The sequence below is a fragment of the Ranitomeya imitator genome, chromosome 8 (genome assembly GCF_032444005.1).
Source record: "Ranitomeya imitator isolate aRanImi1 chromosome 8, aRanImi1.pri, whole genome shotgun sequence".
Lineage (NCBI taxonomy): Eukaryota > Metazoa > Chordata > Amphibia > Anura > Dendrobatidae > Ranitomeya > Ranitomeya imitator.
This window is the reverse complement of record NC_091289.1, coordinates 121826160-121852095: the sequence shown is the minus strand read 5'-3', so window position 1 is coordinate 121852095 and position 25936 is coordinate 121826160. Positions and strand designations below refer to the sequence as shown.

General features: G+C 44.2%; 1 protein-coding gene across 3 annotated transcripts in view; it reads left to right on the top strand.

The window, feature by feature from the left end:
* CAMSAP2 (calmodulin regulated spectrin associated protein family member 2) overlaps positions 1–25936 on the top strand; it is a 140964-nt gene that overhangs the window by 71418 nt on the left and 43610 nt on the right. For 2 of the 3 annotated variants that reach the window (XM_069737328.1, XM_069737329.1), the window contains 7 exons: positions 1683–1844; positions 8013–8096; positions 10688–10720; positions 14166–14307; positions 20422–20561; positions 20922–21012; positions 22718–22787. In XM_069737328.1, coding sequence (XP_069593429.1) covers positions 1683–1844; positions 8013–8096; positions 10688–10720; positions 14166–14307; positions 20422–20561; positions 20922–21012; positions 22718–22787 — 722 coding nt within the window. The remainder of the gene's footprint in view (positions 1–1682; positions 1845–8012; positions 8097–10687; positions 10721–14165; positions 14308–20421; positions 20562–20921; positions 21013–22717; positions 22788–25936) is intronic. The other variant, XM_069737330.1, reaches the window with a different exon arrangement.

The following is a 25936-nucleotide window of genomic DNA, read 5'->3' as shown; positions in this document are numbered from 1 at the left end:
TGGGCTGTGCAATATACTACGTGGGCTGTGCAATATACTACGTGACTGGGCAATATACTACGTGACTGGGCAATATACTACGTGACTGGGCAATATATGTGGCTCTGCTATATACTATGTGGCTGGCAATATACTATGTCACTGGGCAATATACTACGTGGCTCTGTGCTGTATACTACGTCGCTGTGCAATATACTACGTGGCTGGGCAATATACTACGTGACTGGGCAATATACTACGTGGGCTGTGCAATATACTACGTGGGCATGCATATTCTAGAATGCCCGATGCGTTAGAATCGGGCCACCATCTAGTTTATTATATATTTTAGGAGTTGTAGTCGGTCCATGTTATACCAACTCCACCAAAATGGACTCCCAACTCTACAGCCCTGGTAAAAACTACGGTAACTTATGTAGTTATTTGTGAGGGTTTTTTGCACACGTGAACAATCCCTGAATCCTAGTGATGCAAATTTTTCTTCTGCAATCCTAATGGAAAGTCTGTAGCATTTCTGCTATGTGTGAAAGTAGCCTTATTCTTTAAAACCCCTTAATGACAGTCAATACGTCTTTTAACTGACCTGAGATATAAGAGAATATCCTCCCCATACAGGTGACAATCCAGCAGCTGTCGGCTGTACACTATAGCTGACAACTTGCTGTATTAGCCATGATCAGTGTCAGCACCGTCCATATCTGTTTAACCCCTTAGATGCTGCTGGCAATAATGAATATATCATCTAAATGGTTAAAAGAGTGTGGGGGCTTCGTTTTTATCCCTATTGGCACCCTGAGATCATGATTGTGTGGTTCTGGTGTTTGCCTTGGCCGTTCACGGCCAAATACCGGCCTTAGAGTCTGCATGTTCAGAAGTTAGCGACATTTAGGTGGTAGAAATACATTTTTTAATTCTGTCATGTCACTTTGAATTAATTCCAGAGAAGCACCTGAAGGGTTAATAAACCACCTGGCAGCAGTTTTCAGTATGTCAGGTGGTGTTGTTTTTAAAGTGGTATCACTTTTGGGGTTTTTCCAATATATAGGACCCCTAAGGACACTTCAAACCTGGATAGGTCCCTAAGAAAAATAAATGTTGTAAATTTCCATGACAAAATGAAAAATTGCTGCTACATTTTTATACCTCCTAAAAAGCTAACAAAATAAAATAACATTTTACAAATGGTGCTGATATAAAGCAGACATGAGGGAAATGTTACTTATTAATGTTTTGCTGTGGTATGACTCTCTGAATTAAGGGGATAATCATTCAAAGTTTGAAAATTGCTATTTTTTTTTACATTTTTTGTCACATTTCTGATATTGTTTATAAATAAACACAAAACATATCAACCTAAATTTACCATTATCATAAAGTATAATGTGCCACGAAAAAACAGTCTTAAAATCACTGGGATTTGTTGAACCGTTACAGAGTTATTACCACATAAAGTGACACTGGTCAGATTTAAAAAATTTGGCTCTGTCACTAAGGGGTTAAGGAAAGGGGACATAACCGCCTAATTAAATGTGAGATTCAATTCAGGTAAGTGGATGTAAATGATTAGGCCCTTGTGTTTTGCTATGTTTAGTCCATGTTTAATGCACCGCTGCCCAATATGTCTGTTAATGACCTTGCCGCCCTCTATAATATTACTAATAGCGATCTCTACCTTAATGCAGAGCGCTCATCTTGCAATGATTGACACCCTGATGATGGCGTACACCGTGGAGATGGTCAGCATAGAGAAAGTCATCGCGTGCGTCCACAAGTACTCGCCCTTCTTCCAAACTGCGGACCTGCCCTATGACATTGAAGATGCAGTCATGTACTGGATAAATAAGGTAGGGGATATCCAGAGCCCCCGGGTCATTATTCACCTGGAATAATTACCAGTGTTATGATGCTGAGCTGAATTCAGCGAGGAGAAAGTGATCTTTATTCTCCACCCGGCAGTCAGGCCCTGACTGACACTGGCTCTTCATTGCGGCCGGTTGTCAGTCAGAGCGGTGACTGCACCAGCCTCGCTCCGCCCCTATGACTGTATACCGAATGCTGCCTGCATAACCCCATATCTGCAGGTTAACAGCATTATTCCTGGTGACAGGTTCCCTTTAAGGACTAGATGTCTGTACAATTGCAATTGCAGCTTCACCTAGAAATATTGTTCTCCTAACATTTGTGTTACAGGGAATGTGTCATCAGGTTTTTTATATGTAATCTGAAAGCAGCATTATGTAGCGGCTGAGACCCTGATTGTAGCGATGTGTCACTTACTGGGCTGCTTGCATTAGTTTTTGCATTTTCTCTGTCTGCTGCAGATTTCCCTGGGCTCTGGATGCTGAGCGCTGTATAACCCCGCCCACACAACTGATTAGCAGGTTTCTGTGCATAGGCGGGAAGCTGCTAATCAGTGATGGGGGCGGGGTTACATGGAGTAGGAGGTCTACAAAACCTGCCGACCAATCCCCTTTAAAGGAGTTGTCCACTATTTGGACAACCCCCTACTCAATTAAAGTATTCCCCCCACGTAAATTAAAAATGCCTTAGGCTAGGTTCCCATTGCGTTAGGGCAATCCGTTAAGCGCATAGCGCTAGCGGATTGCGCTACGCAATGTTTATTTAGGGGCCGCGTTCGCCTTTTCCCTAGCGCAGATCCCCGATCTGCGATAGCGAGGAACGGACCTCGGACGCTGCAAGCAGCGTCCGAGGCGCGTCACAAATGAACGGCACATCGCTAGCGCGTGCCGAAAATGGCACGCGCTAGCGATGCGCTACAAAAACAAATAACATTGCTGTCAATGGGTGCGCTAAAGGACCCGTTGCACGGCGTTAATTTCGCCGTGCAACGCTGTCCGTTAGCGCTGTCCCATTAACGCAATGGGAACCTATCCTAACATTCTCCTCTGGTGCTGGCGCCGGGTCTCCTTGGGCTCGCGTGACGTTATGTCATGTCATCCCTACAGCCAATCAGCAGCTGCTCACTCTCGCTTCTTACCGGCTGATAGTGAATCTGCCACTGATTAGCTATATCGCTGACTCGGTATAACACCCAAGCCCCGGCGCGCGTGAGGAGAATGCAGGCGGTTCTTATTACACGGGCAGAGCTGTAGTAATTGAGTAGGGTTTGTCCAAGTAGTGCAGCCTCTCCTCAGTGTCTTCTAACTTATTTCAGAGGGGTTATCCGGTGCCGCTCACATCTGGATCGGAGGTGACGGGTTACAGCACAGACCTGCCAGGCGCGTGCACCATCACCAGTTATCAGTGCGTCCTGATCAGTAGAATAGGACGTGTGTTATACCGGCTGATTGTGCACAAATCTCATCTGGTGTGTGGTTGTAGCATCATCCACAGCTCTGGTGCCGGGTAACCCCTGCCATGCTCCTGTATTGGAGCAGTGCTGTACTTTGGCACCAGATCGGTTATTTATAGCGGAGTGTAAGCCTGTTATTCCTGGACAGCTTGTAATAACACAGACTTTACTCTGGAGATGTAAATCCTCTTTGTGTGCTGTCCAGCTGCCAACAATCAGATGGACCCGGCTCATAATGTATGGGTTATAACTAGTCATAAAGGAGAACTGCGTCCAAATACAGGAGCTGCAGACACTGGTTTATTTTCCTGACTGGTTTAGAAAACTGCTGCCTCTTTGCCACGTTTTTTTTTTTCTGTTTATTTGCAGCGTTTTTTCACCCATACGAAACAATTAGTAAGTGCAAAACTGCCGGTATCAGTTTTTGGTGCAGAAAACTATAGAAGTGAAATTAGTTTTTTGGGGGTACACTAAAACTTTATCAACATGCACAAGAGACAGCAAAAATGCAGCAATAAAAATGTAGCAAAACTTGTTTTATTGTAAGCAGCTTAAATGGAGCTTAATATTTACATTAAAAAACACAACATGTTAACATTAAAAATAAAAAAAAATTGACCAACAATTGAACAAATGTAAAGAATTAAGGCTTTAATTAAAAAAAAAAAACTTTTTTTTTTAATTGGTATTAAATATTTCAAATAACTTTAAAAATGTATATATTTTCAACTATTTAGCACTAGGAGGAGCAGCTGCTAATATTTGCCTTGGAAACCTGGTGTAATTCTAAAGTAAACACAGAAACCTCAGTGCCATCTTAGTGTCATCGAAATATGGCTATAAATAGCCATCCAAACCAATACCCACTCCAAATACACATATATGAAAGGCGAAAATAGGAGCAAACGGGTAGAATAAAAAGCTGTCTCGTTTATTATTCATTTCAAAGTAAAACATATATACCCAAAAGTACCATAACAAAAAATATAAGTAAGAAACATATGCAGGAAAGGAAGCCGAGAAACCAGGGAGCCAACGATTGCAACTGCCCGACTGTGCGTACAAAAATAAAGTGCCTAGTGCAATAGAGTACCAAAGCGGCAAGCCAACCCCTCACAGAATAGAGGCAAAATGCATAAATCCAAAGTGGGATCACAAAGGGGGGCATGAACTTACCATGGGCAGAAGCTGAAGGACCCTGGGCCAGGTGTAGATAACCCCGACGCGCGTTTCGCGTGTCTAATGCACCGCTTTCTCAAGTGTAATTCTAGCTCGCATTACGACTGCTGTAAAAGTGGGCGGGAACTACTTGCTTATGTGTGATGTCACTTCTCCCCTCCCCTTCTGGGTGTTTCCAAAAGAATAATGGAGGCTGAAGATTAGAATCAAAGTGCAGGGATCACAGTGTGGTGACATTACTGCTGACTGCAGAGTGATAGTGATACTGACATGAACGGTCACGGAGGACGGCCAGCAGCGCCCATTCTATTAGTGGTCTGTGCTGCTCACTACATCACACATGATGGGATTAGATACATGGCGACTGTATAACACATGATAGGATTAGATACACAGACTGTATAGCACATGATAGGGTTAGATACAGCCTGTATAACACATGATAGGGTTAGATACACACTGTATAGCACGATAGGGTTAGATACAGCCTGTATAACACATGATAGGGTTAGATACACAGACTGTATAGCACATGATAGGGTTAGATACAGCCTGTATAACACATGATAGGGTTAGATACACAGACTGTATAACACATGATAGGGTTAGATACAGCCTGTATAGCACATAATAGGATTAGATACACAGACTGTATAGCACATAATAGGATTAGATACACAGACTGTATAGCACATGATAGGATTAGATACACAGACTGTATAGCACATGATAGGGTTAGATACACAGACTGTATAACACATGATGGGATTAGATACACAGACTGTATAACACATGATAGGGTTAGATACACAGACTGTATAACACATGATGGGATTAGATACACAGACTGTATAACATATGATGGGGTTAGATACAGCCTGTATAACACATGATAGGGTTAGATACACAGACTGTATAGCACATGATAGGGTTAGATACACAGACTGTATAGCACATGATAGGGTTAGATACACAGACTGTATAGCACATGATAGGGTTAGATACAGACTGTATAACACATGATAGGATTAGATACAGACTGTATAACACATGATAGGGTTAGATACAGACTGTATAGCACATGATAGGGTTAGATACAGACTGTATAACACATGATAGGGTTAGATACAGACTGTATAACACATGATAGGGTTAGATACAGACTGTATAACACATGATAGGGTTAGATACAGACTGTATAGCACATGATAGGGTTAGATACACAGACTGTATAACACATGATAGGATTAGATACACAGACTGTATAACACATGATAGGATTAGATACACAGACTATATAACACATGATAGGGTTAGATACAGACTGTATAACACATGATAGGGTTAGATACACAGACTGTATAACACATGATAGGATTAGATACACAGACTGTATAACACATGATAGGATTAGATACACAGACTGTATAACACATGATAGGATTAGATACACAGACTGTATAACACATGATAGGGTTAGATACAGCCTGTATAACACATGATAGGGTTAGATACACAGACTGTATAACACATGATAGGGTTAGATACAGACTGTATAACACATGATAGGGTTAGATACAGACTGTATAGCACATGATAGGGTTAGATACACAGACTGTATAACACATGATAGGATTAGATACACAGACTGTATAACACATGATAGGGTTAGATACACAGACTGTATAGCACATGATGGGGTTAGATACACAGACTGTATAACACATGATAGGATTAGATACACAGACTGTATAGCACATGATGGGGTTAGATACACAGACTGTATAACACATGATAGGGTTAGATACACAGACTGTATAACACATGATAGGATTAGATACACAGACTGTATAACACATGATAGGGTTAGATATACAGACTGTATAACACATGATAGGATTAGATACACAGACTGTATAACACATGATAGGATTAGATACACAGACTGTATAACACATGATGGGGTTAGATACAGACTGTATAGCACATGATGGGGTTAGATACACAGACTATAACACATGATAGGATTAGATACAGACTGTATAACACATGATGGGGTTAGATACAGACTGTATAGCACATGATGGGGTTAGATACACAGACTGTATAACACATGATAGGATTAGATATACAGACTGTATAACACATGATAGGATTAGATACACAGACTGTATAACACATGATAGGGTTAGATACACAGACTGTATAACACATGATAGGGTTAGATACACAGACTGTATAACACATGATAGGGTTAGATACACAGACTGTATAACACATGATAGGGTTAGATACACAGACTGTATAACACATGATAGGATTAGATACACAGACTGTATAACACATGATAGGGTTAGATACACAGACTGTATAACACATGATAGGATTAGATACACAGACTGTATAACACATGATGGGGTTAGATACACAGACTGTATAACACATGATAGGATTAGATACACAGACTGTATAACACATGATAGGATTAGATACACAGACTGTATAACACATGATGGGGTTAGATACACAGACTGTATAACACATGATAGGATTAGATACACAGACTGTATAACACATGATAGGATTAGATACACAGACTGTATAACACATGATGGGGTTAGATATACAGACTGTATAACACATGATAGGATTAGATACACAGACTGTATAACACATGATAGGATTAGATACACAGACTGTATAACACATGATGGGGTTAGATACACAGACTGTATAACACATGATAGGATTAGATACACAGACTGTATAACACATGATAGGGTTAGATATACAGACTGTATAACACATGATAGGATTAGATACACAGACTGTATAACACATGATAGGATTAGATACACAGACTGTATAACACATGATAGGATTAGATACACAGACTGTATAGCACATGATGGGGTTAGATACACGGCTCTATGACTCTAGATGGCTGTCGGATGAAGGACGCTGCGGCTGGTTATTCTCTCCCATACACGCAGAGCTCTCCTGTGCTCTCTATGAGAAGCCTTGGACTGACACGTCGGCCATCGGGTTATCCCTGGGAAAACAATGCGATCATAAATCCAACATCAGACTCGTGTGATCAGCATGTCTCCCGACCATCAGTCGGCCGGCGCCCCAGTCACATTGCCTGTCATAGACGAGACATTTACCTCATTATCTAGATGCAGAATGGCCGGAGTCAGCAACCTGCTGCACCACAGTGGTTGTGACACTACAACTCCCAGCATGCAGGTGAGCGCTGATTACAGCAGATTGTGCCCGTCACTATAAAGCTGCATTCACTGAATCTCGGCTCTTGGAAATCTCTCTTGGAGCAAGAGCTTTAATTCCTCTTTGCTTGGAAATCATATGATAATATTCACAGGAAAATGGCTTTATTTAGGTAAATTCTCGTGTAATATGTCAGAATTTTACTATAGCTCTTTAGCATGGAGTACGCTGTATTTTTCTGTTAAGCTTTTACTTAATCTATTCCTTTTATTATCCTACTTAAATATTTCAGGTAAATGGACACTTGAAAGGAATTCTTGAGCAAGAACAGCGAGTGAAAGAACAGCAGAGCATGGATCCGAACGCTTCACAGAAGGTATATCCGTCCAGGTGACATGGAGGGAGCAGAACCCAAATCTTATATGAGGACATCTGCTGATAATCAGGGAGCAGTCAGGCTGCGGTATAACTGGGCCGGAGGTCAGAATGTAGTGCACGGACTGGCCGGCAGCTCTACCGAGCAGCACAGGTTCATGTATTACTTCTATGCAGCTGTGGGGAGAGCCGCCGGCCAGTCCGTGCACTGCAATCCTATCTTGGTCTGATTTCTGAAGCCCTAAGCGTGCTCACTCCCAGTCAGCGACCCTGGAGAGCCGCCGGCCAGTCCGTGCACTGCAATCCTATCTTGGTCTGATTTCTGAAGCCCTAAGCGTGCTCACTCCCAGTCAGCGACCCTGGAGAGCCGCCGGCCAGTCCGTGCACTGCAATCCTATCTTGGTCTGATTTATAAAGCCCTACGTGTGCTCACTCCCAGTCAGCGACCCTGGAGAGCCGCCGGCCAGTCCGTGCACTGCAATCCTATCTTGGTCTGATTTCTGAAGCCCTAAGCGTGCTCACTCCCAGTCTGCGACCCTGGTCAGCCATGGATCAGCCAACAAGCGAGCAAAACACTTGCTCATCAGCTGATCTAATCATTTATGCCGGCAAGAAAATAATGGTTTTCTGCAGCACATCACCCCGTATAAACAGGAAGTGCTGTCGACAATATGCCTGTTGTATGAGGACTGAGCGATTATTCTGTCCCCATACTGTATGTATTGGCCTGTGTGAGCGGAGTCATTAGTGCTCATTTAATCAACTCATGTGATGAGCAGAAGTCTGCGTCCACCCACCACTGATTAACATGTCTATCAATGCGTAGTGTCAGGAGAAAGCTGGTTATCTGCCAAAATACAAGGGCTCCAGCAATGCAGATGATAAACTGATGGTCTGTAGCCCACCCAGTGCTGGAATCAGGGTCTCTGTCACCGCTATATGCAGCCCTGGGGATAGACGCCGAAACACTGTGTATCTGAGTCGTTTGACTATTAGTATGGCCGTAACGAGGCTGAGCTTCCTTCATTCCTCCATGCCTATCTAATATATAATTGCCTAGAATACTACTTCCTGCAATTTGTGCCAACTTCCGTGGCTTTGTCCGGAGCTAATGTCCGGAGCTAATGTGCGGAGCTAATGTCCGGAGCTAATGTCCGGAGATAAGTGACGTCAACAGTGTCCAGTGTCTGATTGGTTGCCGCCTGCTGCGAGCGACCAATCAGAAACGTGCCGTACTGTGACACACTCCGCCCGCCATTTTGGTGTGATTTTTGAATTTTTACCTCACAGCAAGTTTCTACTGCGTGGAGGCGGGCCCAGTGACGTTGCTCTTCAAGCTCCTGCCGAATTTCGTCAAAAAAATGATAATACCATTTACCAAAACTATATATATTTAGTTGTGAAGTGGTTCAGTGACATTTTCACACCAATTTTGAACTTTTGTTTGGTGTTTTCTCCATATACTGCCTATTATTTTTGTTCTTTCTTACTATTATTTATTAATTGTATTATTCTTACATTTGAATAAATAAAGTATATATGGATTCTAGACTCCCGATTCTTTAGAATCGGGCTGCCATCTAGTTTAATAATATAAACGTTGACCAGTCTCATCTAACAGTGGTGGGGGGCTTGCATGAACAATCTTCCCCCCTCTTGCTATTATTGTCGGCAGCACATCCCTGTTTAAACCAAGGGGGAATGTGCTGCCAGCCAATGAACATTTTTGGGCCCACATAAAAACTAGCTTCATTGGACATTGAAGTGCTCCAATAGACGTCCATTTGGCTAATCATTGACTCCTGTAAAATGGCCTTAAAGGGGTTTTCTGGTTTCACAAATGAACTGTCCCCAGCTTAATTTTTTTAAAACAACCTGTGCTTTACTCACCCTCCCTAGGTCTAATGCTGAATTTCTGCCTCTGCTTTTGGTGTCTTTCTGACGCCACTTCGACAGCGCTGCAGCCAGTCAGTGGGCTCAGTGGTTCTGCCCGAGCTGCTCAGAGCTGCGGAGCTTGATGATTGGCTGCAGTGCTGTTGATGTAACATCAGAACTGCAAAGACAGACAGCAGGAGCAGAGACCCTATGTTGGACCAAGGGAGGGTGAGTAAAGACCATATTTGTGGTTTTTAAGCTTCTTGCACAGATGTTTTCTGAAACCAGGTCATGTGTGTCTGCTGACGGGTCTACGTGGCTCTAGTACTGAATTGCATTACGTTCAGTTCTTTAGCCTGGAGTGGGACATTTTCCGCTATAATACAGCTTCTTTTGTTACCTGCAGGGCTGGGGGGACATGCAAGAAACGTTGCAGCTATCACATTTCTCTCCATGATCTGGTGGAGCCCCCCAGCCTTAATAGGTCTTCATTGTCGGAGTTGTAGTCTTATGTTACACAAGACTACAAAAACATGCAGCCTCACAGATTGCAGGGTTTACGATGCCACATAATTTTGGCTGGTTTTCACTGAGCCACCAGTGGTACTTTCTCTATTTGGCTATGGCTGCTTCATGATGCTAAATCTGATTCATTCTTTCTCTGTTTGCTTTTTCCTTCCCTTGCTTTCTCTGTATATCCTGTTGTTTCCTATGAAGTCTTCTTCTAAATGGTTTTGGAAACTGGTCCCTGTAAGTGGCACTCGGCTTCTGATCTGTGCTGTGTTCGTGGCTTGTCCTCCATATCATCCTCGGCTTCTGATCTGTGCTGTGTTCGTGGCTTGTTCTCCATATCATCCTCCGCTTCTGATCTGTGGTGTGTTCATGGCTTGTCCTCCATATCATCCTCGGCTTCTGATCTGTGGTGTGTTCATGGCTTGTCCTCCATATCATCCTCGGCTTCAGATCTGTGGTGTGTTCATGGCTTGTCCTCCATATCATCCTCGGCTTCAGATCTGTGTTGTGTTCGTGGCTTGTCCTCCATATCATCCTCCGCTTCTGATCTGTGGTGTGTTCATGGCTTGTCCTCCATATCATCCTCGGCTTCTGATCTGTGGTGTGTTCATGGCTTGTCCTCCATATCATCCTCGGCTTCTGATCTGTGGTGTGTTCATGGCTTGTCCTCCATATCATCCTCGGCTTCTGATCTGTGGTGTGTTCATGGCTTGTCCTCCATATCATCCTCGGCTTCAGATCTGTGTTGTGTTCGTGGCTTGTCCTCCATATCATCCTCGGCTTCAGATCTGTGTTGTGTTCGTGGCTTGTCCTCCATATCATCCTCGGCTTCAGATCTGTGTTGTGTTCGTGGCTTGTTCTCCATCTCATCCTCGGCTTCTGATCTGTGGTGTGTTCATGGCTTGTCCTCCATATCATCCTCGGCTTCTGATCTGTGGTGTGTTCATGGCTTGTTCTCCATCTCATCCTCGGCTTCTGATCTGTGGTGTGTTCGTGGCTTGTCCTCCATATCATTCTCCACTTCTGATCTGTGGTGTGTTCATGGCTTGTCTTCCATATCCTCCTCCTCTTCTGATCTGTGCTGTGTTCGTGGCTTGTCTTCCATATCATCCTCCGCTTCTGATCTGTGGTGTGTTCGTGGCTTGTCCTCCATATCATCCTCGGCTTCTGATCTGTGGCATATTGGTGGCTTGTCCTCCATCTCATCCTCTGCTTCTAATCTGTGCTGTGTTGGTGGCTTGTCCTCCATGTCATCCTCAGCTTCTGATCTGTGGTGTGTTGGTGGCTTGTTCTCCATCTCATCCTCAGCTTCTGATCTGTGGTGTGTTGGTGGCTTGTCCTCCATGTCATCCTCCGCTTCTGATCTGTGGTGTGTTGGTGGCTTGTTCTCCATCTCATCCTCAGCTTCTGATCTGTGATGTGTTGGTGGCTTGTCCTCCATATCATCCTCCGCTTCTGATCTGTTGTGTGTTGGTGGCTTGTTCTCCATCTCATCCTCCACTTCTGATCTGTGGTGTGTTGGTGGCTTGTCCTCCATACCATCCTCCACTTCTGATCTGTGGTGTGTTCATGGCTTGGCCTCCATATCATCCTCCACTTCTGATCTGTGGTGTGTTGGTGGCTTGTCCTCCATATCATCCTCCACTTCTGATCTGTGGTGTTTTGGTGGCTTGTTCTCCATATCATCCTCGGCTTCTGATCTGTGGTGTGTTGGTGGCTTGTCCTCCATGTCATCCTCAGCTTCTGATCTGTGGTGTGTTGGTGGCTTGTCCTCCATGTCATCCTCCGCTTCTGATCTGTGGTGTGTTGGTGGCTTGTCCTCCATATCATCCTCCACTTCTGATCTGTGGTGTGTTGGTGGCTTGTCCTCCATGTCATGCTCTCTTCTCATCTGCCCTTATTGTACAATCCTTGGATTGCAGCTTAATCTTGTGTAAAGCAATGGCCATTCATTGAGCATAGCTGCTGTAAATCCACAGTCGCAGCCTGTTCACATCGCAGCTTGGTCCTAGGTTCACTATTTATTCCCAACGTATATTTCTAGCGTACTGATAGGCCCCTTCATACTCCATACGCCATGTGGGTATGTGCTGCCATACCTTCTTTTGACGGTTATTAGTAAATTATCACACTTTTCTTATTAGAACATAAAACTAATGACTGTCTTTTAGCGAGGTGATATAGATACCAGGGACACTGCTCTCACACCAGGGCTATGTTCACACGCAGCCAAAACAGGCTCTCCTGATAGTAAAAATGCTGCATTCAAAACGTATATTTTGCAGCGTTTGTGCTGCATTTTTGTGCGTGGATTATGAGTGCTTTGTTTGCAGTATATGTTTAATAATACTAACTTTTTTAGCCAAAAATGTTGCAAAACCATTTCTTGCTCTATTGCAGCAATTTTTAACGTTCTCATTGCTTTCATTGGGTAAAAAAAAATGCTGTAAAAACACTGAAAGAATTGACAAGCTTGCAGATTTCAAAAAACACCCAAATTCACTGAGGAAAAACAAACGTGCATGGTGTTTCTGAAATCTCATAGCGTTTGCTGTTCTGTAAAATGCAGCTTTTCATTTGCAAATCTAAAGCTGCAAAAACGCTGCGTGTGAACATAGCCATGCCCAAGATGGACGGACGCAGAGACAGGAGGAGATGCAGTGACGGGAAGCTTTTATAATCCAGCTTGGACTGAACTTTCACTCTGTTCGGAGGTAAAGTCTGCGCCCGGTGAAGATACATCTCCCATTGCTGAGATGGATGACAGCTGGTGCTGGTGACATGCTTGTGATGGGAGATGGGGAGGAGCTGGAGGCCGACACAGACCTTCTGCTGCACCTTCCATACAACTTCTGAGCACCAACTGTCATCTCCTACCTGAGGAATCAGAAATTCACTGAAGACAGATTTTAGCCCCAATTTGAGAAATGTGAGAGCGAATGATCAGTACAGGAGGAGAAAAAGCAAAGTTTCTTATTTTTGTATGTACTATTGATTTATGGGGGGAAAGAAAATTAAAATGACGGTTACTTTTTAAAGGGGTTTTCAGAAATCTTTGTTACTAGGAGCAGCTTGTTATAAAAAAAAAAAAATAAATAAAAACTGTCCTTTACTAGCCCTCCCCAGGTCCAGCACTAAGCCTGCACCGCTGCTTCTGGTGAAGCTATTGTCATCACATTGCTGCGGCGCTGAGTGCCTGGTGCCATCTATATGGGCAGAGCCTTTGAGCTCCGTTACTAACGGCAGCAGTGTCAATATGACGTCAGCTCTGTAGACAATGAGCACTGGGATCATCGCTGGACCCAGGGAGGGGGAGTAAACCACAGTTTGACTGTTTTTTTATTTTTTTAAACAGACTACAACCAGGGAACATCACGGTTCTGATTTTACACTTGACGTATAGACTGCGAGGATCTGGAAGACCCACTGATTATAAGCCCCCGTTGCAGTCACACCTACCCTACAGGCTCCCATGTTAATTTAATGGGCACTGAATGGTGCAGACCTTTAGCAGGTCTATCAAATATGAACTCACTAGAAGTGTCTTCCCTTTTTTGTGTTTTTGTTCCATTCATGTCAGAGTCTTGGATGCTGTGATCCATATAAATGTGTCACGTGTAGCTGGAACCTTCCATGACATGCAGGTTGCCTCTCTGACTGTCTCCTGTCTGTCCCTTACCAGGCCAGGTACAGGAAGGAACAGAATCTGTACAAGCAGCTGCCATGTATACCGCTGATGGAGCACATCCTGAAAGATGGCACTGATGGATGTGCCATCGCTGCCCTCATCCACTTTTACTGCCCAGATGTGGTCAGATTGGAAGGTAGGTTCAAAGACTTCTGTACAGATTTTGGAGAATTGCTTATTAATTCCCTGATGTATTGAGATGATTCTCCCTTTAAGGTAAATGATGACCCATGCATCACTAGGATATACATTAACTTGCTGATTGGCATGAGTCGACAGCCGGATACCCCACTCATCTTTAAACTGAAGGAATAACAGCAAGTGCTGTACAGGAGAAATGGAGAAGGGACCCCTGTGTATTAAACTGCATTTACACTGAAAGATTATTAAAGGTTTTTGCTATGTAATCTGAGAACAGCATGAGGTAACTGGTGAGACACAGATTTCAGCCATTTGTCACTTATTGGGCTGTGTGCTGTTGTTTACTTACAATTAAAGTTTTATAACCAGGAGATTATCACTTTCCAGACTACAGCTCACATGACTGCTACACTGACCACGCCCCCTCCTCTGATAAGCAGCTCACAGTCAATAGATAATGTACATAGAAAGCTGTGGCGTGGGCAGAGGCAGCCTTCTCTCTGTGAACTGTCATAACTGCTGCTCCCAGTAATCTAAGTGATACCTCACTGGGATCAGTCTTTTTTATTCTACATTATGCTGCTCTCAGATTAGATGGGAAAACCTGGTGACCGATTCGCTATAACACTTGTTCACGATAATCTTTCAGTGTAAACAGGCTGCCAATTGTCCATTGAAGAAGCAAACATTCATCCATCAGGTGGAAATTGTTTTTTTGCTCCATAAAGGATTATTGTTTTCAGCAGCACATCGTACTGCAAAAACAGGACTGTTGATAATAATGGTGCAATATAATGCAGATCGTTCTGTGCTTTTCGTGTACCATCATCTGCCTGTGTAATCAGGCTAATAAACAACTGCCATTCAGTAACTATTTACCGATCAGTGGTTATTTAGTGCCAACTATCAGTAAGTATAAATGAACTGGAAAAGAGTTGTCCCACGGACAAATTACATTTTAATGAATATATCTTGGAATAATAATAAGTTCTACAGTTGTATTTTTAAAAAATGTTTCTGTGCTGAGATAATCTTATACAGTGAGGAATACCCGAATACAAGCCGAGGCACCTAATTTTACCACAAAAACTGTGAAAACTTATTTACTCGAGTATAAGCCTGGTATGCATGGCCCCCTCATCCCTATCCTGGTATGCATGGCTCCTCATACCTATCCTGCTGTGCATGGCCCCCTCATCCCTATCCTGGTATGCATGGCTCCTCATCCCTATCCTGCTGTGCATGGCCCCCTCATCCCTATCCTGGTATGCATGGCTCCTCATTCCTATCCTGCTGTGCATGGCCCCCTCATCCCTATCCTGATGTGCATGGCCCCCTCATCCCTATCCTGATGTGCATGGCCCCCTCATCCCTATCCTGATGTGCATGGCCCCCTCATCCCTATCCTGCTGTGCATGGCCCCCTCATCCCTCTACTGGTATGCATGGCTCCTCATCCCTATCCTGCTGTGCATGGCCCCCTCATCCCTATCCTGATGTGCATGGCCCCTGTTGTGAATTCTGCTCTTGGGCTCCCTCCGGTGGTTGTTGATGGTAATGCAGTTATTCCTGAGCAGCAGTCTTGGACAGGTGTTTCTGCTAATTGCAATTTGGACAGGGGTATTTAGCTGTGCAGGACTCATTAGTCCTTGCCAGTAGTCAATGTTCCTTTGGAAGTGTTGGTCCTCTGCCTGGCCCCTCCTGTTTGCTGCCAATTCCGCTAAGATAAGTGTTTTCTTCATTTTTTTTTGAAACACTGCTGTGTGTTTATTTTCTGTACTTATCTTGTTTCTATTTTGTTCCTGCTAGACTGTGCCTGATGTTTTTCTCAGTCTAGTTGGACTCGCTGGAGTCGCAGATATACTCTCCACATCTTTAGTTAGGTGGTGGAGTTTTTGTATTTTTCTGCTGTGGATATTTTGTAGTGTTTTATGCTGACCTATAGTATCCTATACTATCCTTTCCTATCTAGGTAGAAGTGGCCTCCTTTGCTTATCCCTGTTTTATGTCTGCGTGTGTCTTTTCCTCTCCTACTCACAGTCATTATTTGTGGGGGGCTACCTATCCTTTGGGGGTCTACTCTGAGGCAAGAGAGTTTTCCTATTTCCATCTTTAGGGATATTTAGTCCTTCGGCTGTGTCGAGGTGTCTAGGTCTGGTTAGGCACACCCCACGGCTACTTCTAGTTGCGGTGATAGGATCAGGGATTGCGGTCAGTAAAGTTACCACTGCTCCAGCGAAGGTCATTTTATGCTGCTCCAAGGCCACCTGATCATAACAGGCCCCCTCATCCCTATCCTGATGTGCATGGCCCCCTCATCCCTCTACTGGTATGCATGGCCCCCTCATAGCTCTGCTGGTGTGCATGGCCCCCTAATCCTTATCCTGGTATGCATGGCCTCGTCATCCCCATCATGATGTGCGTGGCCCCCATCAGAAAAACATTTAAAAACATTTTACTTGACTTCCCCTGGATTTTGGCCCACTCCTACATACAGGTCTTCTCCAGATCATTCGGGTTTTCGGGGCTGCCACTGAGCAACATTGAGTTTCAGCTCCCTCCAAAGATTTTCAATTGGGTTCAGGTCTGGAGACTGACTAGGCCACTCCAGGACCTTGAAATGATTCTTACGGAGCCACTCCTTAGTTGCCCTGGCTGTGTTTCGGGTCATTGTCGTGCTGGAAGACCCAGCCATGACCCATCTTCAATGCTCGTACTGAGGGAAGGAGGTTGTTGGCCAAAATCTCACGATACATCCATCCTCCCTTTAATACGGTGCAGTCATCCTGTGCCCTTTGCAGAAAAGCACCCCCAAAGGATGATGTTTCACCCACCATGCTTCACAATTCTGACAGTGTTCTTGGGATTGTACTCATCCTTCTTCTTTTTCCAAACATGGTGAGTGGAGTTGACACCAAAAAGTTCTATATTGGCCTCATCTGACCACATGACCTTCTCCCATGCCTCCTCTGGATCATCCAGGTGGTCATTGGCTAACTTCAAATGGGGCTGGACAAGTGCTGGCGTTAGCTGAGGAACCTTGCGTGCCCTGCAGGATGATTTTAACCAATGACCGCATAGTGTTACTAATGGTAATGTTTGAGATTGTGGTCCCAGCTCTCCTCAGATCATTGACCAAGTCCTCCTGTGTATTTGTGGGCTGATTCTTGACCTTTCTCAGAATTATCCTAACGCCATAAGGTGAAACCCTTCATGGAGCCCCAGACCGAAGACGATTGACAGTCATCTTGTTTCTTCCATTTTCTAATAAATGTGCCAACAGTTGTTGCCTTCACCCTAAACTGCTTGCCTACTGTCCTGTAGCCCATCCCAGCCCATCCTACAATTTTGTCCCAGGTGTCCTTAGACAGCTCTTTGGTCTTGGCCCATGGTGTAGAGGTTGGAGTGTGATTGATTGATTTGTGTGGACGGGTCTTTTATACAGGTAATGAGTTCAAACAAGTGCAATTAATACAGGTAATGAGTGCAGAGTAGGAGGGCTTCTTAAAGAAAACCTAACAGGTTTGTGAGAGCCAAATTCTTGCTGGTTGGTAGGTGATCAAATACTTATTTCATGCAATAAAATGCAATTTAATTATTTAAAAATCATACAATGTGATTTTCTGGTTTTATTTTTTTAAATTCTGTCTTTCACAGTTGAAGTGTACCTACACTACACACCTCTCCATTCTTTGTAGGTTGGAAAAATCGTCAGTGTATAAAATACTTATTTTCCCCTCTGTAAATATACCTCTGCTATTGTATTGTGTAATGGCTGCGTCCATGAACTGGAGCAGCTCTGTGTTTAGCACATACAACCGCACCTGGCCAGGGAAGGAAAGCATAAGTCATTTATGAGAAGTGAGAACACAGATCACACAGCAGGGGCTTGCAGTTGCTGCTTTCTGATGTAACACATTTCCCTGCCTGTTTTGTCACAGGAGTGTTTCTGCGGCATCACCAGTCCTGTGAGCTCATAATAAATAAAGGAAATTACATATAACCTCTGTGGCCGCTGGAGATCCTACTGTTCTGACTTGATTTATGATTAGCTCAGAGGGCTGGAGAAACAGCAGAAATACTCACTCCTGTGCTACCTCAGGCAAGAAAGTGTGTTACCTCAGAAAGCTGCATTCCTTCTATTTCGCCTGTATACTCCTTTATCATAAGTGACTTATGCCTCTTCCCCTGCCCAGGAGCTGTGACATGTTCAGACCACGACCTGGAGCAGCTCTACATGGTGACACACAGCCATTACATATTACTTAGGGAACATTTATAAGATTATCTCGGCACAGGAACAGTTTTTAACACATCCAATTGTGGAACTTATTTTTATTCCACGATCTATTGATTAAAGTGTATTTTGTTGATGAGTGAACGCATTCTTAGTTGTAGGTATAGTCCTGGCGGTATGCCATAGCATTCCAGTATGGAACTCCCTCAAAACATGGCTACAAATCTCTGTCTGCCCTTCTGCATTAGGCTTCTTTTACACTAGCGTCGGAATCTCCCCGTCGCAATGCGTCGGGGAGAGATTCCGACGCTAGCGTTTGCTGCATTGCACAATGGGTGCAGCGGATGCATTTTTCCGGCGCATCCGCTGCCCCATTGTAAGGTGCGGGGAGGTGGGGGCGGAGTTCCGGCCGCGCATGCGCGGTCGGAAAAAGCGGTCCGTCAGGAGAAAAAAACGTTACATGTAGCGTTTTTTTCTCCCGACGGTCCGCCAAAGCATGACGCATCCGTCGCAAGACGGATGCGAAGTGTGGCAATCCGTAGCAAATGCGTCGTCAATAGAAGTCTATGGGGAAAAAACGCATCCTGCAAGCCCTTTTGCAGGATGCGTTTTTTCTGCAAAACGACGCATTGTGACGGATTTAAAAAAACGCTAGTGTGAAAGTAGCCTTATACAGCTGTTTTGCGTGTATCCATTTTATCTCCATCTAACTTTGATTCAGTATGTGCTAGCCCAATCATGTAACTGATGGTTGCCCCAGGCCTTATCGTCTCTCGCAGCTATGTGATTCCACGGAAGTGTCAGGTATTGAAGGAGGTTCCGGCGTGCAGCCGCCTTGTGTGAAGACTGCAAATTATAACATGGAGCTCACGTGCCATCAGAGCCAGAGGTGGTCTAAATGGTTCGCCCCTAGCTCAGCATCCCATTGCTTATTTACAGGTTATGTAATAAGTGGCTGATTGCTGGGGGACCCCCTCCGATCCTGTTAATGGAGCTTTGAAGTTCCCCTTTTTTGAATGCAGCAATGTCCGTGCTGCTCTGGATAGGTGACCAAGAACTGGTTGCATTGATCTGTTCTTGATCTGTTCTTGTATCCTTAATTTACTGGGTGAAACAGGTAGCACATTACAGAAAATGTAGTGTTGTTTGTAGCTTTCTTGGTTAATTTTTTTTTTCAAGTCCCCAAAATAAGGAAAGATCCCTTCCATCGATACAGCATATTATCGTCTTGTGCAGAACAATGTGAATATGTGACAATTTGCCCAGCGGGCACCGTATATTTTGTGCAAACAAAGCACATGTAGAAAGGTCACAGGTCATGTCGGTCCATTTCATTCTGGTTAGTGCCATATTATTAGGAAGATTAGACGCCACTAAGCTCTGACAGCAGAAAACCTGGGGCAGTAGATTCCAGACCAAGGGCTTGTTCACATGACTATTTCTGGTCCGTGTGCTGTCCTCCTCCAATGGTCTGCGGTAAAAAACGCAAAGTGTGAACATGGCCTTAGAGAACTGCAGGATCTGCAGCAGAGAAAACTGTAATTGTATCAAAATGACAGCAAGCAGCCCAGTAAGTGACACATCATTGGAATCTGTCTGCGCCTACATCTTGCTGCTCTCAGCTTACATACAAAATCATGGTGACCTATTCCCTTTAATATAATGTACATGGCGATTCAGAAAAGAAGATTGCTAAGAAAAGACACATATGCGTATGTAACTATTATTATTATACTTGGGTATTATTGTATGACGTTGCACATCCTGCTGTATCCGACCCCTGGAGGGTCAGTAACAGAGTCCACCTTTTCATTACATTTTATAGAATTAATATTTTAATTTTCTCTCTTTTTTCCCCATTTTTTTTCTGTAGATATCTGCTTCAAGGAGTCGATGTCCCTGGCTGACAGCCTGTATAACCTTCAGTTAATTCAGGAGTTCTGCCAGGAGTATCTGAATGGCTGCTGCCACTTTAGCTTGGAAGATATGCTGTATGCATCCTCCTCCATCAAGGTGTGTATCTGGTGCATGTGCCGGAGCGTGGGAACTTACTGATGATATCTGTTGGTGGCCCAGGGATGTTCCTCCCTCTGCCAACCCTTGCATGTTAGTTGTTACCGGAGGAGCTCCCACCGGGTAACTTTCCGGGTAACTCTAGCCTATTGACTGAGGTGCCAGTTTCGTCAGCCTGTCCTCATGCTATGAAGTCCCTAATAATAAAATTGCACTGTATGACCATAATAACAAGGACTGTGCTTATGCCACTGACTTTGTGTTATATTTTAACCGTTAAAGACCATACACAAATGTATTATATAATATATTGGATTTCTGCATCTTATCCTTTATTCCATTTTTTATTTGTCTTTTCAGGCCAATTATTTGGTGTTCATGGCAGAACTTTTCTGGTGGTTTGAAGTAGTAAAGCCGTCATTTGTGCAGCCAAGAGTGGTGGATACACAAGGTAAGTCTTCAGTGCTAATGGGCTTTTGAGGGCTGTAGTACATTTGTAGGATTTTCATGGGGAATAGGTTGTGGACATAAATAATCTGCTGTCAGATAAGAAACCTGCAGACATTTAGTACCTTGACATGTCATTGCTGAGGAGCTGAATAAATCAGAGATATGGGCTTTGAGGGTATGTGCCCACGCTGCGGATTTTGCTGCGGATTTTTCCACAGCGGATTTGGAAAATCCGCAGTGCAAAACCACTGCGGATTTTATTGCGGTTTCTTCTGCGGATTTTCAACTGCAGTTTCCTATTGGTGCAGTTGTAAAACCGCTGCGGAATCCGCACAAAGAATGGACATGCTGCGGAAAATAATCCGCAGTGTTTTCCGCAGCATGTGCACAGCGGTTTTTTTTTTCCCCATAGGTTTACATGGTGCTGTAAACTTAGGGAAAACTGCTGCGGATCCACAGCGTCAAATCCGCTGCGGATCCGCAGCAAAATCCGCAGCGTGTGCACAAGCCCTTAAAGTTTAGGGAGCTTAATATGTTAATTTCCCCTCAACCAAGGGGTCCTTGGCAGAGATTCTTCTCTTGGGGCGATTTACTTTTTTCTCTGTTTGACTTTGCCTAACCATTAGAAGGCAGCATCATAGAAGATTAAAAGGCCAGAACCAACTTTTTCCCTGTGATCTGGTGAGTGATGTTCCTAACATTATTACACAGAGATCTCCTCACTCGCTTGTCGTACATTAGAGCGCTGGGTGAAGAGGAGCAGTGCGCTCTTACCCAGAGCCTTGCATGTGACACAAACTCTGCTCGCACAATCCTCTTCTTCACTGCTCACCACTGCAGCTCTCCTCTCTCGGCACTGTGTTCTGATCTTCTCCGGGGGCGTGTTTATTTGCTTTTGCTGTATAACGCTGCCTTATGATTGGCCAGTGACATAGAAGGGAAAAGTAAATGATCCCAGAGAAGCATCTGCTAACACCCCTTTTATTGGAGGGTCAATTTGCATATAAGAATCCAATATCTCCGCAATGGAGAGGAGGAATCAAGAAAGGAAAATGTTTTATTCAGCTCTTTAGCCCCTTTTTCATGAGGTAGCCATTTTAACCTGCAAAAAAAAAGTGGTGAAAGGTCCACTTTAAAGCCTTATCTTGCCAATTTATCTCTGATAAATTAAGATTTAAAGGATTTGTATCAAGAACGCAACTTATTACGTGTCTACCAGATAGGTGAGGAGTGTGTGATTGCTGGTGGTTTGGCTTTTGGGACCCCCACCAGTTTTGTAAACAGAGGTCCTGAGTCCCCTGTATGAATGGGGTAACAGTCTAACAAGCACACTACCATTCATTGTCTACTGGACTGATGGAGATAGCCGAGTCATCTGCTTGGCTGTATCTACCAGTCCCATAGAAATTGAATGGGTTAGCGGTGAGGATGTGTGACCGCTATTCCATCCAATTGAGGAACTCTGGACCCCCAGTCTCATAATCCATGGAGGTTACAGCAGTTGGATCTCCAGTGATCACATATTATTGCTTATCTTGTGGGTAGGTGATCAGTTGCAATCTTGGTGCAATCCATTTTATGTGCAGAGCTAGATTACTGCAGTGACTTAGATGTATAATTAATAAGGGTCAGTATATGCAGTCGTCTATTGCCCTAGAGATTTATTAAAGTTAGTACTTTACTGCAGTTTAAAATTTGCATTTCAGGACCCGTGAAGGCAACCTCAAAATCACGTTTCAACAGGAGACATACATTAGGAGGTTCCTCACATGCAAGGTATAATAATTTTACCTATGTATTAAAATGTTAATATAACAGAAAAGCTTATCATGTATCACACTGGTAAAGGACTGACCTAGAAGGGTAATTATTTATTTCCTCCGAAGCTAGTAAGTACACCAGCCTTCTATAATTTCACCATAAAGTAGTGCAGGTGGCATATGATCAAAAACTATTTATTCTGAGTTGATTTGCAATTGCTATCAGTTTCTCCTAAATTTGAGTGTATTTCCACACACTGGTTGTAACAAGTAGATGACTGACTTTGTGCTGTCTTCAACCATTAGAGGGGTTGTACACTACTCGGGCAACCTCTCCACAATCACCATGTTTCCCCTATACAAAATAATATCACCTATACTCTGTTTGACAAGTGTGAACAGAACCATATCGAGCAAGCTTTTTTCATGCTATTTAATCCATCATCCGTTTGTGTGCTCTGTCTGACAAGTGTGAAAAGAACCATATCTAGCAAGCTTTTTTCATGGTATTTAATCCATCACTCCTATGGTGCTTTTTTTATCCCTCTTTTTATGGTTTCTGCTTTAAAGTGTTTAAAGCTATTCCCCCCCACAACCACCACTGTTTTATGGCCTTATTCAGCATTGGTTGTTTACCCTGCATAGTAATTCCTGCTCTGGCTTTGTGCTAATTGGTTAATTGCTGATTGTGGCCATTTGGTGCCTGATGCTAGCAGACATTTCATTTCATATATATTTAGCCCTGGCTGGGATAGCACGCACGCGGGGTCACACATGCAACAGTATAAAGTGCTTGGCAGTTAGACAATGGCAGGTGGACAGGGCAGGAGACAGGTAAGGTGCATAAGTTTTTCATACAAACATGCTTTTTGGTCAGTCATACTACATTATGCATTTGTCATATAAATCTGCTGCTTATGTTTCTCACAACTCGCCCGCCGTTTAGCACATTCTGTGCACTCTCTCTATATCCACCCCTCCCTTCTCCCCTCTCCCATGTATAACTGAGTCTCTACTGACATTTCCTACCCACTCCAAACCATTCAATACCTCCATGCAGCACTCAAAACGTTCATAAAAATCATCCCACCACCTGCTCTTTCTGTTTTTTGTCTTTTTACTAGTTGCAGGCGACATCTCCCCCAACCCTTGTCCTCCCTCCACCAGCATACATTACTCTCCTCCAGCTACTTATAGAAACCCTGCTAATCTTACTAACATTCAGTGCATGCCTTCTCCTATCACTTTCCACTGTGCTCTCTGGAATGCACGGTCTGTGTGTAACAAACTAACTTACATTCATGATTTTTTCCTCTCTAATTCCCTTAACCTTTTGGCTATTACAGAAACCTGGATCCAGCATTCAGACACCACCGCCGCTGCTGCTCTCTCGTTTGGTGGGCTGAAATTTTCACATACCGCCAGACCTGAGAACAGTCAGGGTGGAGGTGTTGGTTTGCTCCTTTCATCACAATGTGCTTTCCAGGTCATCCCCCCTGTTCCCTCACTTACATTTCCTTCCTTTAAAGTCCATGCCGTCAGACTCTTTAAGCCCTTCTCCTTGCGAGTGGCGGTTGTTTATCGCCCTCCAGGCTCCTCCTGCCAGTTTCTAGACCACTTTGCCACCTGGCTTACTCACTTTCTATCCTGTGACATCCCTGCCCTCATCATGGGAGACTTCAACATCCCCATCAATGATCCCCTCTCCCAATCTGCCTCTCATCTTCTTTCTCTAACTTCTTCATTCGGCCTCTCACAGTTTACTAATTCTCCTATGCATGAGGAAGGGAATACTCTGGACCTGGTTTTCTCCCGTCCCGGCTCGCTGCATGACTTTACTAACTCCCCTCTTCCGCTCTCGCACCACAACATTCTTTCCTTCTCTGTCACGAATTGTCTCCTCACCCGGGACACCCCCACTTAAAACACTTATCGGAATACACGTACCATTAATACCCAGCAGCTTATGGACAATCTCCACACCTCTTTAGCCCCCATCTCCTCCCTCTCCTGTCCAGACTTAGCATTGTCACACTTCAATAATACACTGAAGAATGCCCTAGATGAAGAAACACCTTTTACACGCAGAAAGACCCGACACAGACAAGGGCAGCCCTGGCACACTATGCAAACATGCTTTCTTCAGCGTTGCTCAAGGTGTGCAGAGCGGCAGTGGAGATTATCTCTCTTAGCAGAAGACTTCATCCACTATAAGTTCATTCTCAAAAGCTACAACTCTGCCCTTCATCTGGCCAAACAATCCTACTTCACCACCCTCATCACCTCACTATCCAACAACCCAAAAGGACTTTTTGAAACCTTAAACTCCCTCCTGAAACCTAAAGTAAAAGCCCCCCATCACCAACCTCAGCGGTGAGGATCTGGCCACTTATTCCCTAGAAAAAATCAACCACATCCATCAGGATATCTCAGCCCAATCTCCTCAGTGCCTGGTCCCCTTCCCTGCCGCACGTCAAGCTCACTAGACATCTTTGAGCCTGTTTCAGAAGAAGAAGTTTCCAAGCTCCTCGCTTCTGCTCGGCCTACAACCTGCAACAGTGACCCCATGCCTTCACATCTCCTGCAGTCTCTCACTAGTGGTCACCACTCTCCTGACTAAAATATTTAACCTCTCTCTTTCTTCAGGTATCTTTTCCTCCTCATTTAAACATGCCATCATTACCCCTTTACTTAAAAAGCCATCCCTGGACCAGAACTGCACGGCTAACTACAGACCTGTCTCTAACCTTTCCTTCTTCTCTAAACTCCTGGAGCGCTTGGTCCACTCCCGTCTAATCCACTATCTCTCGGATAACTCTCTTCTTGACCCCTTACAATCTGGTTTACGCTCTTTACACTCCACTGAAACTGCCCTCACTAAAGTCTCTAATGATCTAATAACAGCTCAATCCAAAGGTCATTGCTCCCTGCTGATTCTTCTGGATCTCTCTGCCGCATTTGACACTGTGGATCTCCAGCTCCTCCTCACTATGCTCCGCTCTATAAGCCTCAAGGAGCCAGCCCTCTCCTGGTTCTCCTCCTACCTCTCTGACCGCTCCTTCACTGTATCTTTTGCCTGCTCCTCTTCCTCTCCTCATCCCCTTACTATCGGGGTTCCGCAGGGCTCAGTCCTGGGCCCCCTCCTCTTCTCTCTATACACTGCCC